General features: G+C 41.8%; 1 protein-coding gene across 1 annotated transcript in view; it reads right to left on the reverse strand.

Annotated features, from left to right (window-relative positions):
- Nucleotides 1-14,529, reverse strand: part of LOC148031097 (uncharacterized) — a 103,742-nt gene that overhangs the window by 37,634 nt on the left and 51,579 nt on the right. The window contains exons 4-6 of the mRNA XM_087684623.1: nt 13,344-13,448; nt 12,122-13,257; nt 5,783-6,297 (exon numbers count right to left, since the gene is read on the reverse strand). Of these exons, the coding sequence (XP_087540749.1) occupies nt 5,783-6,297; nt 12,122-13,257; nt 13,344-13,448 (1,756 nt within the window). The remainder of the gene's footprint in view (nt 1-5,782; nt 6,298-12,121; nt 13,258-13,343; nt 13,449-14,529) is intronic.

Consider the following 14,529-nt stretch of genomic DNA (forward strand, 5'->3'; position numbering starts at 1 on the left):
TGATTCCTTGGCTGATGAACTTGGGCCGTTGCAGGATAGTGAAGAGATGGGCAAACGTCGTAGGATGTCGGTCGAAGAACCAGCCTTGGGCCCGAACTTGTCTCAGCCAGAGGTTCATGTTTCGTGTTCACAGCCCGATGAATCTTTACAGTTCATGCTGGCCACTGCCAATCATCTCATGTCAAATAATGTCCATTGTAATGAGGATAAAGCTAACGCACTACCGGATGGGGATCAAGTAGTTGTAGTCATGGGAACCGATCTGGTTTTACAACAGATAGATACTTTCCATGAGAGGGCAGCCATATTTTATTTTACTGGAAGGACTTCTTTGATCACTAGAATTCGTGCTTGGCTGCAGTCTATGCTTGCCTGTTTGGAACAGTGCTCCGAAGATGTTTCAGGGCGTATGCAGGTCTCCCTGGTGGAAGAGATTTATGATGGCCCGAAGGGGTTCTTTGAGGTTCTTTTTCGTTGTGCAGAAGTACGGGCTCTTATTATGCAACAAATTCCTCTGTTTATGGATGGACAACTAGTTCATGTGGTCCCTTGGAGGCCCATGACTGAGTTTCAGGCGGTGCTGAGACAAGCATGCCCAATTTGGGTAGAGGTGGTGGATTTCCCTACGCATCTCTCGAGACTCCTCCCTTTGGTTTTGAGAACTATTGGGGAGGTTTTGGTGGAACCTCGGCTGGCTTCCCACAATCGGAATAGGGCATGTATGCTTTGGAATACAGGGAAACCTCGCCCGACAAAGATTCATTTGGAGATTCTAGGGTTACAAACATTGGGGTATGAGTTGAAATGGGATACTTTTGCAAGGCACTGTTTTAGATGTGGCTAGTTACACCTCCCTCAACAGACGATTCAGAAGCCCGTGGCTGATCTTGAGTAACTTTCCCAACATGGTCGTAATGAAGGCAAGAAGGACGTTTCGCATGGTGATAGGGAGCGTGCTTCACTTGCGGGTGGGCGGAATTTGCCTCTTCAGGAGAATTCCTGGGTTACAGTGGTGCTTCCTAATGCAAGACAGGATTCTCGCTCCACTCTTGCCCATCCTCCGCCGCCCCTATCACTCAAACCTTTCAACATAGAGGAAGGGGGTTTTATATGAAACCCCAATCTTCACATGCTCCAACAGTAGAAGATAAAAGGCCTTTTGATTCTGCTTTGCGCTTCAATGCGCATGGGAGGCTTGTGCCTCCTCGGGATGTTTTCCGCTCCTAGCAACAGAACTTCCCTTCCCATGCTTCCATTGCCGGCTTGCAGAGGGAAGATCTTGTTGATGTTATTCGAGGTGAAATAGAGAGATTCAATGCGCATGGGAGGCTTGTGCCTCCTCGGGATGTTTTCCGCTCCTAGCAACAGAACTTCCCTTCCCATGCTTCCATTGCCGGCTTGCAGAGGGAAGATCTTGTTGATGTTATTCGAGGTGAAATAGAGAGATTCCAAGCTGCCAAGACTATTGATATAAGAGGGAAAGGGAAAGTGACGGCTCAATAGTTCTTCTTATTTTATGATCCATCATGAAAATTGCTCTGTGGAATGTGAAAGGTATTTCTTCGGGCAGAAGCAGTATCGGTTGTGAAAAGTGGTGCTAGCTAGAAAATGGGATGTTTTCTGTGTTGTGGAGCATAAACAACACACTTTGGCTGGATCTTCATATGTATATAAGGATTATGCAGTTTTCTTTAGTGGTCGTTCTCTACACAGATCGGGAGTTATGTTAGTTGTCAAATCCTCCATACAACCATCGTTGGTCTCTCAAGACCCTCGTGGCTAATTTTTTATTCTTGAAATAATTTATGAGGGTGAGGTTTTGTGGATGGTAGGTGTGTATGCTCCTCCTAATGCAAGGGAACATCGTCAGCTTTGGAAAGACCTGCATTGCCTTGCCATGGCTTGTCAAGGCTTTGTTATGGGTGATTTTAATGCCTGTGTTTCTACAGATCAAGCATCCTCTCCGCATTCAGTTATGGATGGTCCCGAGAGAGAGGCTTGGGGCGCTCTTACGGTGGCATCTTTGAAATAGGACATGTGGTCCTAGATGCGTCCATCACAAGCTGGATACACTTATCGTTCTTTTCAACATCCAAACACTTGAGCTAGACTGGATAGGATATACATCTGCCAAAGTGACTCTTTTCTTCCTGTAGTCATCGATATGCACGTGGAAAAACAGCATGTTTTGTCAGATCATTACCCTTTGGTCCTGGAAATGAGCCACAGACCTGTTCATATATTTAAGGCTCTCCTTGCTCATTTTCCTCTCCGATTTAATCAATCTTTTTTGCAGCAAATCAGTTTTTGAAAGGTGTTTAGCAATTGATAGCCTCTTTTAGCTGAAGGGTCCTATATCTACAGGGATGGAAGCATGGGCGGTTTTTAGGGATAATGCGCGAGCGTTATCCCGACAATATGGCATTCAGCATGCTTCCTTGTTTCGAGCTGAATTGCAGCATGCTCAATCCTTATTAGCTCATTCCTTGTCTCTGTGTTAGATTGGGGATTCCAATGATTACTTGCTCACATGCATTGAATGGCTGAAAGGTAGGGTCCAATCTATTCAGGAGGAGGAATATGCAAAATACAAACTATTGGCCAGAGCTGAAGCTTTACATGATAACAACTGTCAAACTCATCAATTTTTTGTTCCTCTGCATTCAAAATATGCCCAGGAAAATATTGTGCGCTTAAAGGATGGGCAAGGTGATATGGTGACCAATCCTACCTCTATTATTCGGATGACTGTTGACTTTTATAGAGCCTTGTTGGGTCCACAAGAGTTTCTTTCCGATGCTGTTCTCTCTTCTCGAACATATATTTGTGACCTGGTTTGTAATCAAGTCAAACTAGAATGGGTGAATCTAATGGAGGCTAATATTTTTGAAGATGAAGTGGAAGAAGTGTTGTCTCACTTGCCTCGAAGGAAAAGTCCAGGCTGGAATGGGCTTCTTAATGAGCTGTTTTCAGCCCATGTGCCAACTGCTTAAGGACCCATTAACTCGCTTGTATCAACAGGTGTTGAACTCTAGTATGATGCCTTCGGATTGGAAGATTGCTATCGTCAGGTTGTGGCCCAAGGTTCCCTCTCCGACCTCTTTGAAACAATGGAGACCCATTTCTGTTATGGAATCGTTATATAAAATCTTCTCCAAAATTATTGCCAATAGATTGCAATTTTTTTTTCCACACCTCATTCATCCACGTCGATATGGTTTTATTAAAGGTTGGAATATAATGCACAACATTTTGAATGTTCAGCTCGGAATTGACTATGCCAAAGCTTCTAGCCAGCAGGTTGTTATGCTTCAGCTGGATATTAAGAAGGCATTTGATCATGTCAGTTGGTCTTTCTTGCAGCAATTAATGTCTACAATGGATTTTGAGCCCCGTATGATTTCTCTAGTTGATACCATCAGTCATGGTGCCATGGTTCGTATTGCTCTTAATGGAGGGATTACAGAGAAAATTGCCTCATCTCGGTCCCTTTGGCAAGGTTGTCCTCTCAGCCCTTTGTTGTTTGTTTTGGTAACTCACCCCATGCTCTCATTACTGGATAAGTTTTGTGGGTCAATCTTTGGCAGATGATTCTTTTATATTCCTTAAGGTGGAGCATATTAATGTTAATCGGGCAATGGTGGCCTGGAATCTTTTTGCTTTGGCATCGGGTCTTCATATTAATACTCAGAAATCCACCCTTCTCTACTATACGGAGAATGATCTGCAAGCCTTGGGCTAGAATGGAGTTTTGATCACAAGGGGTAATATAACCAAGCACTTGGGATATCCTATTGGTGTGGAGGTTGCTCCTCGAGCCTTGCTGGATTGGATGGCCTTCCGAATTCATGATAGGTTCATGTACGGGAAATCCCAGAGTTGGCCACTACATATTAGACTAAAAGTGGCTCAATGCATTATGATCAGTATGATCTCATTCGTTCTGCCATTGCTTCCTTGGACTAATAATTCCATTTTGGATTTGGTTCAACCTATTAGATTTATGCTCTAGAAAAAGAAAGGCAATTGTTTGGGGAAGGTATGGATCTCCTGGCAGTATGTGACCACTCCGAAAAGGATGGGGGGTGCAGCTTTGCTAGATATCAATTTGCATATGGCCGCTTTGAGGCTATATGCAAAAGTGGCTCAATGCATTATGATCAGTATGATCTCATTCTTTCTGCCATTGCTTCCTTGGACTAAGAAGTCCATTTTGGATTTGGTTCAACCTATCAGATTTATGCTCTAGAAAAAGAAAGACAATCATTTGGAGCAGATATGGATCTCCTGGCAGCATGTGACCATTCCGAAAAGGATGGGAGGTGCAGCTTTGCTAGATATCAATTTGCATATGGCCGCTTTGAGGCTATCCCTATTGCAGAGTCTATGTATCCAGTGTCATCCTTGGTCAGACAGTGCCAAATTCTTCATAGAAAAGACTGGCATCTCTCATAGTAGCACGGCTATTCATGCTTCCTGGTGGCATGCGCTTAATTCTACGAGGCTTTAAAGGTCTCCCAGTCTTTTCTCCTTTCTCATTTGATAGCTTCCTGGCAGCAAATGCTTCGTTTTGCAGTTTGGCGTCCCCCGGATATTCGTAAAGAGAAAAACTCGCTTCAAGGAGAAATACTAGCTTCCTCAAGGTTGTTGGATTGGCCATAAAAAGATTTGCAGCAAGACAAGTTCAATCGGATAGCTAGGTTGGGGTTGAAGACAGTCTGTGATGGTGTTATTCCTGGGCAGCCCTGCATTTATTCCTTTAGGCATATTCGTCGGTACTTTAAGGTGCCTCGCGGATACAAGGACATTTGGTCATCCATACAGGACAATCTTCAAAGGTTCTTTCCTTTGCCTACGTTACAACCATTGGATCCTTGGTGTGACTGGATGTTTGTGCTTCCTAATGATTTTGGGAAAAGGTCAGCTAATCAGATATATCATCAGATGGTGGAAGCCAAGAGATGGATCATGGGGAAAATGAATAGGTTATGGCATCGTAGGGACAGTAAAAAAAAGTGGCAGGAAAGATTTATCCAGGTTTGGAAGTCTAAGGTCCCGTACCAAGGAAAAGTGTTCATGTGGTGGCTGCTCATTGGGGGTCTTCCAACAGGAGATGTGCTCCGTGCCCGAAAGATCTCTACTGGGTGTTGTGTTTTCTGCACTACGTGTGATAAGACATTGCTTCACCTCTTTGTCTTCTGCCTTGTCGCACGACAAATCTGGAATTTCATTTCCCATGTGTGGTCCTTGGTGACTGAGCACCGCCTATCAGTTCGTTTGTGGATTATGGAAAATATGTCCTCTATGCCCTCTTTGAGTTCAGATTGTTCTTGCCTATTTCATTTCCTTAGATGGACAGCCCTGTGGCATATATGGCGTACTCGCAATGCCTTTATTTTTTATTCAACATCGGGCATCCATGGGTATGTGGCCCGTGTGCATGGAATAGTGTTATGGAAAATCTCCTCTATGATGTCAGTGGACCTGATTCTTCTGGATATTGCTGCTCCCTGGCTAGCGATTGTTCGCTCTACTCCAGTTGTTCCTTCTGTGTGATCTATTAGTAATGTTCATGTAATAGGTTGTTCTAGTTGTTCTGAGAGCCTGCAAGCCTCATGTAAATATTAGTTACACAAAGAGTGGGAGAGACAGAGTATGCTGACCTGATGGTCTGATGTAATAGAAAGTAAGAGATACAGAGAGAATGTTGACCTAATGGTCTGATGTAAATATTCACTATCTAATTCAATTATCTTCACGAAAAAAAAGAGAGAGAGCACACCTTGATTCGAAAGCTGCATTGCCAGTGTCATCTCCTGATTTACAGTATGGCTTGTTTCACATATATCTTCAATTTCATGAATAGAAGAAGGTGAACTTGGTGTTGGTGTTGAGGATAGGTAGTGTTTAGGTTTTGTACATATCCTTGACTTCCATCTTACTTTCTGAAAAAGTCTTTTTCCTGGCCGGCAACTTTGTGCAGCACCCTTTCTTCTTGCATTGCTGAATGCTGAGTTTGAGCACTCTGCTTCATGTGAAGGAATCAATGGGTGCACAGAATGCGTGGGAGGAATGTAATAAGATGAGGTCTGTAACAACATTTGACTATCTGGCATCACATAAGCTGGAAAGATGGGAATTGAAGGAAATGCCATATGTGTGGGAAATGTGTTATTAGACTCAGTAGTCTGTACACCCTTACAATCCTGTTTTGCTTTGGACATGTTAGTCTGGCACTCTACTTCAAGAGAACCATTAGCAATGGAAAGGTTCATATCATTTGATTTTTCAAGATCTCTGCAGTACAATATGAGAGTTAAATGGACAAGTAACAATTGCAAACCTTTTACGTACACATATTCTGATGTTAATGCTTGAAATTCCATGCAGTCTTTTGAATTACTACACTAAAAACAACCTTTAAACCAGCAGAATTTTGTGTTGATAAAACAGGACTTCAACTTCTGAACTCGCCAAATGCAACTCCTGAAAAGCATGTAATTCCTGCTGCCTATGAAGTACAGAAAAAAAACGTCAATTTTGAAGCCTGGCATCATCACCAAGAAATTGTTTTGATGAAAACTGTTGGCCTGTGCATCGGAGCAAGGTAAATTGCTTCCTGCACCACAAGTTTTGTTGATGAAGGTAGACACTTATGACCACAAATTTCACGGCTGATCACCAGAAACACAATACAAGAACCTAGAAAAGGAACTCCCTGATTCACATGCTCCATATATATGTGAGAGAAGGATTTATGCCATATGGATAAATGAATGGTACATAATCTATGATTGGCTCTACCCTAAAGTTTATACTCTTTTAGTCTGACAATACAGTTCTAATCTCAGATTCTGCAGATGGATGACAACAACATTAGGTGCCTTGGAGTCTAAAGACATCAATAATCTCATATGGACTGCAAATGATTTGGTTCATTCCTCTTATGCCTCATGCAAAAAGATTGACATACAGAGTTTAAAAGCAGATGTCTTTGGTGATATCTTAGGCAATAATCCAGTCTTATAGGAGTTTCAAGAAGGCTGTTTCAGATGACATTAAAGCATTACAGGACTCAATAGAGGGAACTTTGGAGGGCATTGCAGTAGATGGCTCTTCAGGCTCATAAGGACACATTCTGACTCTTAACAGAGACCATCCAAGTTGTGAGGGAGTCATCTATCCCTTGAGGAGGCTGATCCAGCCCTTGATGGAGCTATCCTAGTCCCACATTGGGCTTCCACATTTTGGAGGATATTTATTTGACCATCCTTTTGTAAGTTCCAAACACAGACAAAGCTATCTAATAGATCTATGAACACAGAGCTTGAGTTCTAGAGACTTCGGAGTCCTAGTTATAGTTCCAAATGGATACCACACTAGAGTTGTAGCCTTTATAGGTCCCATGATCAATAATACTAAGACACTTCATCTCAAATTTGGGATCAGTACACATCTACCACATGTTTTGATAGGGGAATGGTTACTTTTGGTTTCCCATCTTTTGGCCCCCACTGCCACATGGCTGGGACTGCATGCCTGCTGAATATTGTGTGTGAATATGTCATACAAAAACAAGAATGAGTTGAATGTGAAGACATAAGAAAATGAGTCATATTCAAATCATGGAGGATATGCTATGCACATATGTCTCTGGTAGATAATCTAATTGGGAGCCCTATCTTCCACACATTGAGTTTTCATATAACAACCTTCGAGCCAACGTCAAACCTTGGGATATGGCATCCCTTCTTTGAGCCAATGGCCAACCTTGGGGTATGGCATCCCTTTAAGGGAATCCGCCAGGATTGGCGGTTTTAGCTAGTGAGAGTCCAGCACTACCTGGACCCCTGAACCGTGGTGCCAAGTGCCTACCCACGCTCCGTCATTTGGGTGGTAAACAGAGTCTTCCAAGGAACATGTTTCTGAAGGAAGTAGCGAAATCATAAGCTAGTGGCAAAAGGTTCTGCCTTTGAGCCTGATTAGGCACCCGGCTCAAAAAACAAAAACAAAAGTTTTCATATAACAATGCTAAGTATTTTGGCTACAAGTTATAGCCTGTTTATATTGATGTATGGTAATGAGTTGATACATTCTTGGTTTCCATGGACAATGGCATGTCTCAAAAGTGGCTAATGGATTCTCAAACATCATTTCGCATTACTCTACATAGAGAGCGGTCCTCTACTTATGATGTTGGAGAGAGCATGCATTTGTCTTGGAAATAACTATGCTTGCAGCAATGTTAGCATTGGGAGTATACACTTGTCACTACCAAAAGGATCTTCTTTTGTCTTGTGCAATGTAAGGGATGTTTTAGACTTGACAAAAAGTTTAATTAATACAAGATAGCTTGATGATTGTGATTATAGAGTGATATTTGCTAAGCATGGGTGGAATATTTGCAAGGGATCTCTGATTGTGGCCAATGGACCGAAATGTGGTACTTTGTATCCATTGCATGTTTTTTATGTTAAAGACCGTGTTGTAGCTATCACTGAGAATAGCCATCTATTTCTTTATAACATCACCATTTGTGGCATACGTCAATCACTAGAATTAAAGCTTTGTGCTGTTTGAACTATATTCCTTACCTAAAGTATTATGATCTTGGTTTTTGTGACCATTGTCTCTTTGGAAAACAAACTAAAATGTCGCATAAGAGAGGTACTAAGAGTAGAATATCAAAATGTCTTGATTTGATTCATAGTGACTTGTATGGGCCAAAGCCCACTGTTTCATTGGGCAAAGCATCCTACTTTGTCACTTTTATAGATGATGCCACAAGGAAGATTCAGATTTATCATCTTCGCAAGAAAAGTGATGTATTGGATGCATTTCAAAAGTTCTTGGAATTTGCAATGCAAGAAGCTTAAGTGCTTGAGGACTAACAATGGCAAAGAGTACATCTCACATGGCTTTACAAACTTTGTGCAAGTTGTGGCATCACCATTTGGGACATAAGTCACTCACAAGAATACAAGCTTTGTGGCAATTGAACTATCTTCCTTACTTAAATTTTTCTAATCTTGATTGTTGTGAGCATTCTCTTTGAAAAGTAAACTAAAATGTCGCATATGAGAGTAGTGGTAGTAGAATATCAAAATGTCTTGATTTAGTTCATAGTGAATTGTATGGGCCAAAGCCCATGGTTTCATTGGGTAGAGTATCATACTCGATCACTTTTATAGATGATGCCACAAGGAAGGTTTGGGTTTATCCTCTTTACAAGAAAAGTGATATGTTGGATGCATTTCAAAAGTTCTTAGAATTTATAGAGAATCAATCATCCAAGAACTTTAAGTGCTTGAGGATTGACAATGGTGGAGAGTACACCTCACGTGCCTTTACAAACTTTTGTCCAAGCCATTATCAAAGTATTTGTCATATATGGCTTTCATATTTCTTATGGCTAGTGGCACATGGAGACTTGTCAGTGGGAAGTTGGCTAGCCCAGATGCAGGAGGGAGGTTGTAAGCGTTGCACACAGCAACCTCTAGAAACCCCAAAGCACTGCCTTTTGTCGTGTGAGGTGGCGTAGCTCGTGTGGAGAGGAGCATGCTGCATCCTCCACCGTATAGCACCCAACCTTGGATGTATCTCATGGGGAGCTTTTTGTTAACACGCAGTCAGCCAGGGCCGTTACCTTCTGTATGAGGCTAGGATGTAGGACACGATAATCATTATTGAGGCAACGTCGTGCGCAGTGGTCGGTTTGGAGGCTCTAACCATCCACCAGGTACTGGAGCCCACAGCAGACCGCTCTGAGGTATGGAAGACCATAGGGAGTCTTACTAGATGGCATATCTAGAAGGCGCGATGTTAGGAGGCTTTTGGCGGAGAGAGACTTTCAGTATAGGTGACCTTAGCAGAGCTCTGGATCTCCATCATCCACTCCCTCCGTGGCCGATGGGACCAGGTGCAGGGCGAGTCCAGGGCAAATCAGGAGCTCCATTGTCATTTCATGCACACTTGGGGCGGCCAGGACCTATTTTTTGTGATCCAGGCAAGCAATCCCAGATGGCGATACACCCCCTCTCCATGGCTTCTTGCCCCCATCCCCCCTAGACCGCCCTGAGAGGCTTGTACATCTAATATATATGTGTCTCGACATCAGCTCCACCTAGTCTGTTGAGCATGAGCACTTCCTTGTATTCAGGTTTTTCCTGAAGTAATATAATTAGCCACACTTTGAAAAACAAAATCTTGGAAATCACAGATCGGTCCTATCATGCACACATAAAGCATCAACAAGTCTTCTTCCAATATTCTTAAGTCTTTTCCCTATGTTCTTCCCTTGTACACAATGTTTTTTCTCTTGCTAAATAAGCAAACTGAGAGCAACACTTCCACACCCTAAAATCACGGTGCAATTCATAGGGGCTATCCTGGAGGCTTTCACACTATCCAATTAACTCTCCCACTTGTCCAAAACCCATAAAATCGTCACTTGTCCAAGATCAAGTTCCTATGACTCTACATTCACATTTAGGTATAAATCCACTTCAAACTTCATGACAATTGACCATAAATTCAGCGTAGCCATAGGTAGAGCAATCCCATAGGCACATAGATAACAAATAGTCACTACCAAACCTCCTGTAAGTTTTCAACTATTGGACATAGAACCACATAACATCCATCCCCTCTAAACTTGCATATCCTCCAATATGTGCCACTTCTCTTACTCTTCATCATAATCAAGATCTACTTCATCTTCATTATCTTCCTCTTCTTCTTCTATGATGCCCTCAATAGTTTCAATGTCATCCTTGTCATCTTCATAAGTGGAAGAATCCATCCTCTTGAATAGTTTGATCCATTTTCTAGCTATGGATATCTTCAACTCTGTTCCATCCAACTCAGTAAGAGAATATGTTGCATCATCATATGCATGCCTTATGATGTAAGGACCAAACCATCTCTTAGAGACTTCCTAATGGTACTATGTTAGTTATCCAAACTACTATCATACAGAAGTACCCAATCTCCTTCTTCAATAGCTCTAAGTCAAAGTCTATGTCTCTTGTCAATCCTATCTTTATTTCTTAACCTAGCATTTTTTTGTATTTATATTGCAAGCTCTATATCTTTTGGCCTACTCTCCAACTAAGGAGTCCTTAGAGCTAGCAGCTCTTCTCTACTCATCCCTTTATCCCATGGCAATATATTTCATACAACAGTTACTTCCTTTGTTGGTATGATGGGCTTCTACCCATACATCAACTCTGCTGGCATATACCCTATTGTAACACTATGAGTAGTGTGATCAATCTATAAAGCATCCAAAAGTAACCAAGTCCACTCTCGAATCTTTCCCCTACATGCCTTTTCTAATGCCTTGACAATCGGTGGATGTCTCCTTTCACTCTTTCCATTCCCTTCTAAATTATATGTCAATGTAAATACAAGGTGATTCCCAATCTAGAGAAAAAATCTCAAGCTTCATTATCAGCTGCACAAAATAATATTAGCATAGGGCATAGAAATCTCCCAAGCTGGTCACTTGGCTGTGCCCAAAATATTATTTCCCTTTAGTCAGAATCAACAAGATTGCTTATTGAGCTGCCCAATCCTTTTTTATAAAGGTTGTCTCCTCCACTCACCAGCCGGAAACATTGGTATCTGCATAATTCACTGGATCTCACAAATTCTCAACTTCATAACATCAAGACAAGCTGGACTGTTAAGAGCACAGACATGGAGGTCTTTTTGATTTGTAGCATCATAAACACGTTTCCTGCTAGATATTATTGGCAGTATCTCATGCTTCTATCGAAAGACGACTAAGCCATCCTCTCTAGCTTTCACCGGCATGTCATCACTAAATCCCTCTGGATGTGCTAAGTTTTCAGTGTATAAGTAGTAGAGTTAACCTCTCTGATTTGCTTGTCTATACGATCATCTGAAGTAAGCTGGTTTGTGGATGAGAAGGTTCTTAACAGTTTGATTTGTCTTTCCCTGCTAGTAGATCGTCTATCCCTCTTTGCTGAGATTAAAGATTACTACAAGGTTAAAAAATCCCACATATGTAAGGTTGTACAAAAGCACAGACACTGCTCTGTTATTATCAAATCAAGTGAGACCAAATTTTCTGCTTCACTTGGGTGAGCCTACGTACCCAATTTCATCTGAAGTCTGATCATTTAAGATACTCTCCAGAGTAGCTGCTAATAGAGCACCTTGGGTTAACTCATTGTCAAGTTTTCTCTTGTAATCATCAATAAGGATGCTGTCATGTGCATTTGGGTCCAAGAAAGTGTTATGTAACTTCCGTTCAGTTGTGAAAAGTCCGGATGACACATTTTCTGGCATTGTTCCAACTTTGGCAGGTCCAACCAGCTTCTTTTGTGTACCTTCTTCTTCTCCAAAGAAGTGTACATCTTCTGGAAAAGATTTCAATAAGCTTTTTATACCAGCCACATTATCCTTTGAACTTTCCACCCTTCCGTTTGTTTCATGTTTTCCTTTATCATCTTTTAATTCATCCACTCCAACATCCTGAGCTCCAAGCTCATCATTAGCACCTATGTTTCCTCCAGAAATTGTTAGAGGCTTTCCTAGTGCATCACTACTTGGATGTTCAACAGGACCCTGTGAGGTTAGGTGATCTTTGGGAATACCAGATCGCTTTACTTTTACTTTGAGGCCTGGCTTTCTCTCGTTTTGCATCTTTCCCTTATGCATGTTGGACCTCTTTTTAGAAATGGGATCAGAAGCCCATTCTATATGAGTGGTTGACTTGAATATGGAGCCTGGCGGCCTTACGCTTTTTCTGACAACACATTTTTTTGTTTCCATTAATCCAGATGGTTTCCTCTTCCTGAACTCATCAAAATCGTGGCTAGGTCTTCCTTGTGTCATTCTTTCAGCCCAGGCAGGAGGCTTGCTTTTCCTTTTTGCTGCCATGGACACAGAACTTTGCAAAGTATAGTTCCCTCTGAATGGAAAGTGACCATAAGAAGCAGCACGTGTCTTTCCTTGATTTTGTTTCTTCAACCCAATGTCTCTGAAATCTTTTTCTAGATCCCAATTTTCTTGATCCAAGAGAGATATATCAAGAGAGGAAACAACTGTTGCAGATCTAAGATTGTTTTGTATGGGATCATTTCTGCCAGCACTTAATCCATAACCCTTGCTTCTCGCATAACGCTCAGATGATTTTAAGGTTCGTCGGCGCTTTGCCTCTGATACAGTAAAGGAAGAATCAGCAGTATCTGCCTTTCTCCTCAAATATTGTTCACGGCTCAATATGTTCTGTTCACAATATGAAGTAACCGAATCAATTAGGTGTAGCTCACATATTGCAATAAATAAATTGATAAATATCTTCCACAGAATACCTTTTTATTTGTTTCATCCCCTTCTTTTGAACTTGTAAGCAGATGAACAGTTGTTTTTGCACGTACTTCAAGCTTCCTTCTCTCCACCTGAAGAGTTTTGAGCTCCTAAATACACCACTGAATCAATGTCAGCAGCAAACAGACACCTGTACTCAAAATACATATGCAAATCAGACAATCTCAGAAATCCATTAGCAGCTCATGACATGGTTGTTCCGATGAGATTTAGAGACAAACACCAAATTCCCTATAATCACATTCAAGTACTCATTGTGCTCTCCATTCATAAAATGGAAATTCGGTGTTGCTTTTGATTCTGAGCTCCACCTACTATCTTTTATACTCTGTAGTCGTCTTCCAAATGGTAGGGATCAACAAGGTCATGGTGCAACCATGCAAGCCTCTTTCCGCCTAATGTTGATGGACCTCTCCTCCATCTAGATCTTTTTTGTGTGGCACTTTCTTGGTGGTCACTTGTTGGGTGGCTTGTAGATGTGCTTCGAGTAAAGAAGGTTGACATTTATCAGCATGATATCAGAGCGGGTCCAAGATCCTATTTCTCTTCTTTCTCCCATTGCAGTTAATCTATGTTATTCTATACATATCGAGGTTCCAGTTTGACATTAGAAGGTGAAGAAGGTGAATAGTGTAGTTGGACATGTTTACTGCAGTAGCATGTGACAATTGCAGAGTAGGTTTCATTTACCTCAACAGGTGGTGTAAAATGCAACACTGGCTCAAATGTGATAGTTGAAGGTGGCAGTTAAGTGGCATGAGGCTCAGGACGTATCAAGGCAAACATAAGAGTAGAACGGGCAGGTGATACCAAGCAACTAGCAGGTAATAAGGCAGGGGTCATGGCATACATGAACACATCAGATCAGTTCTGTGTGGCTCAGGGTTCATGCCTGGGCCAAAGAAATATCGGAAACAGAAAAATACATGTGGTATCTTGTGCTATAGTGATCATTTACTGCAAGTTACTCCTCCTGCATACTTGTTTGGCAGCTGATTGTGGCATGTGCACATGGGTATGGAGTATCTGAGTGTCGCTAATGCATGGTGTAAGGGAAGCAGAGCCTTAAACCGGCCTTCAGTATCAACTAAAGGGCAATAAGGCATTGACTTGCAAGCACAATAATACATTAGTAGTAAATCAGAAGAATAGACGCTCCCAAGTAGTGGA

This window comes from Lygodium microphyllum, chromosome 9 (assembly GCF_053477565.2).
Source record: "Lygodium microphyllum isolate KBCC chromosome 9, Lygodium_microphyllum_v1.1.10, whole genome shotgun sequence".
Lineage (NCBI taxonomy): Eukaryota > Viridiplantae > Streptophyta > Polypodiopsida > Schizaeales > Lygodiaceae > Lygodium > Lygodium microphyllum.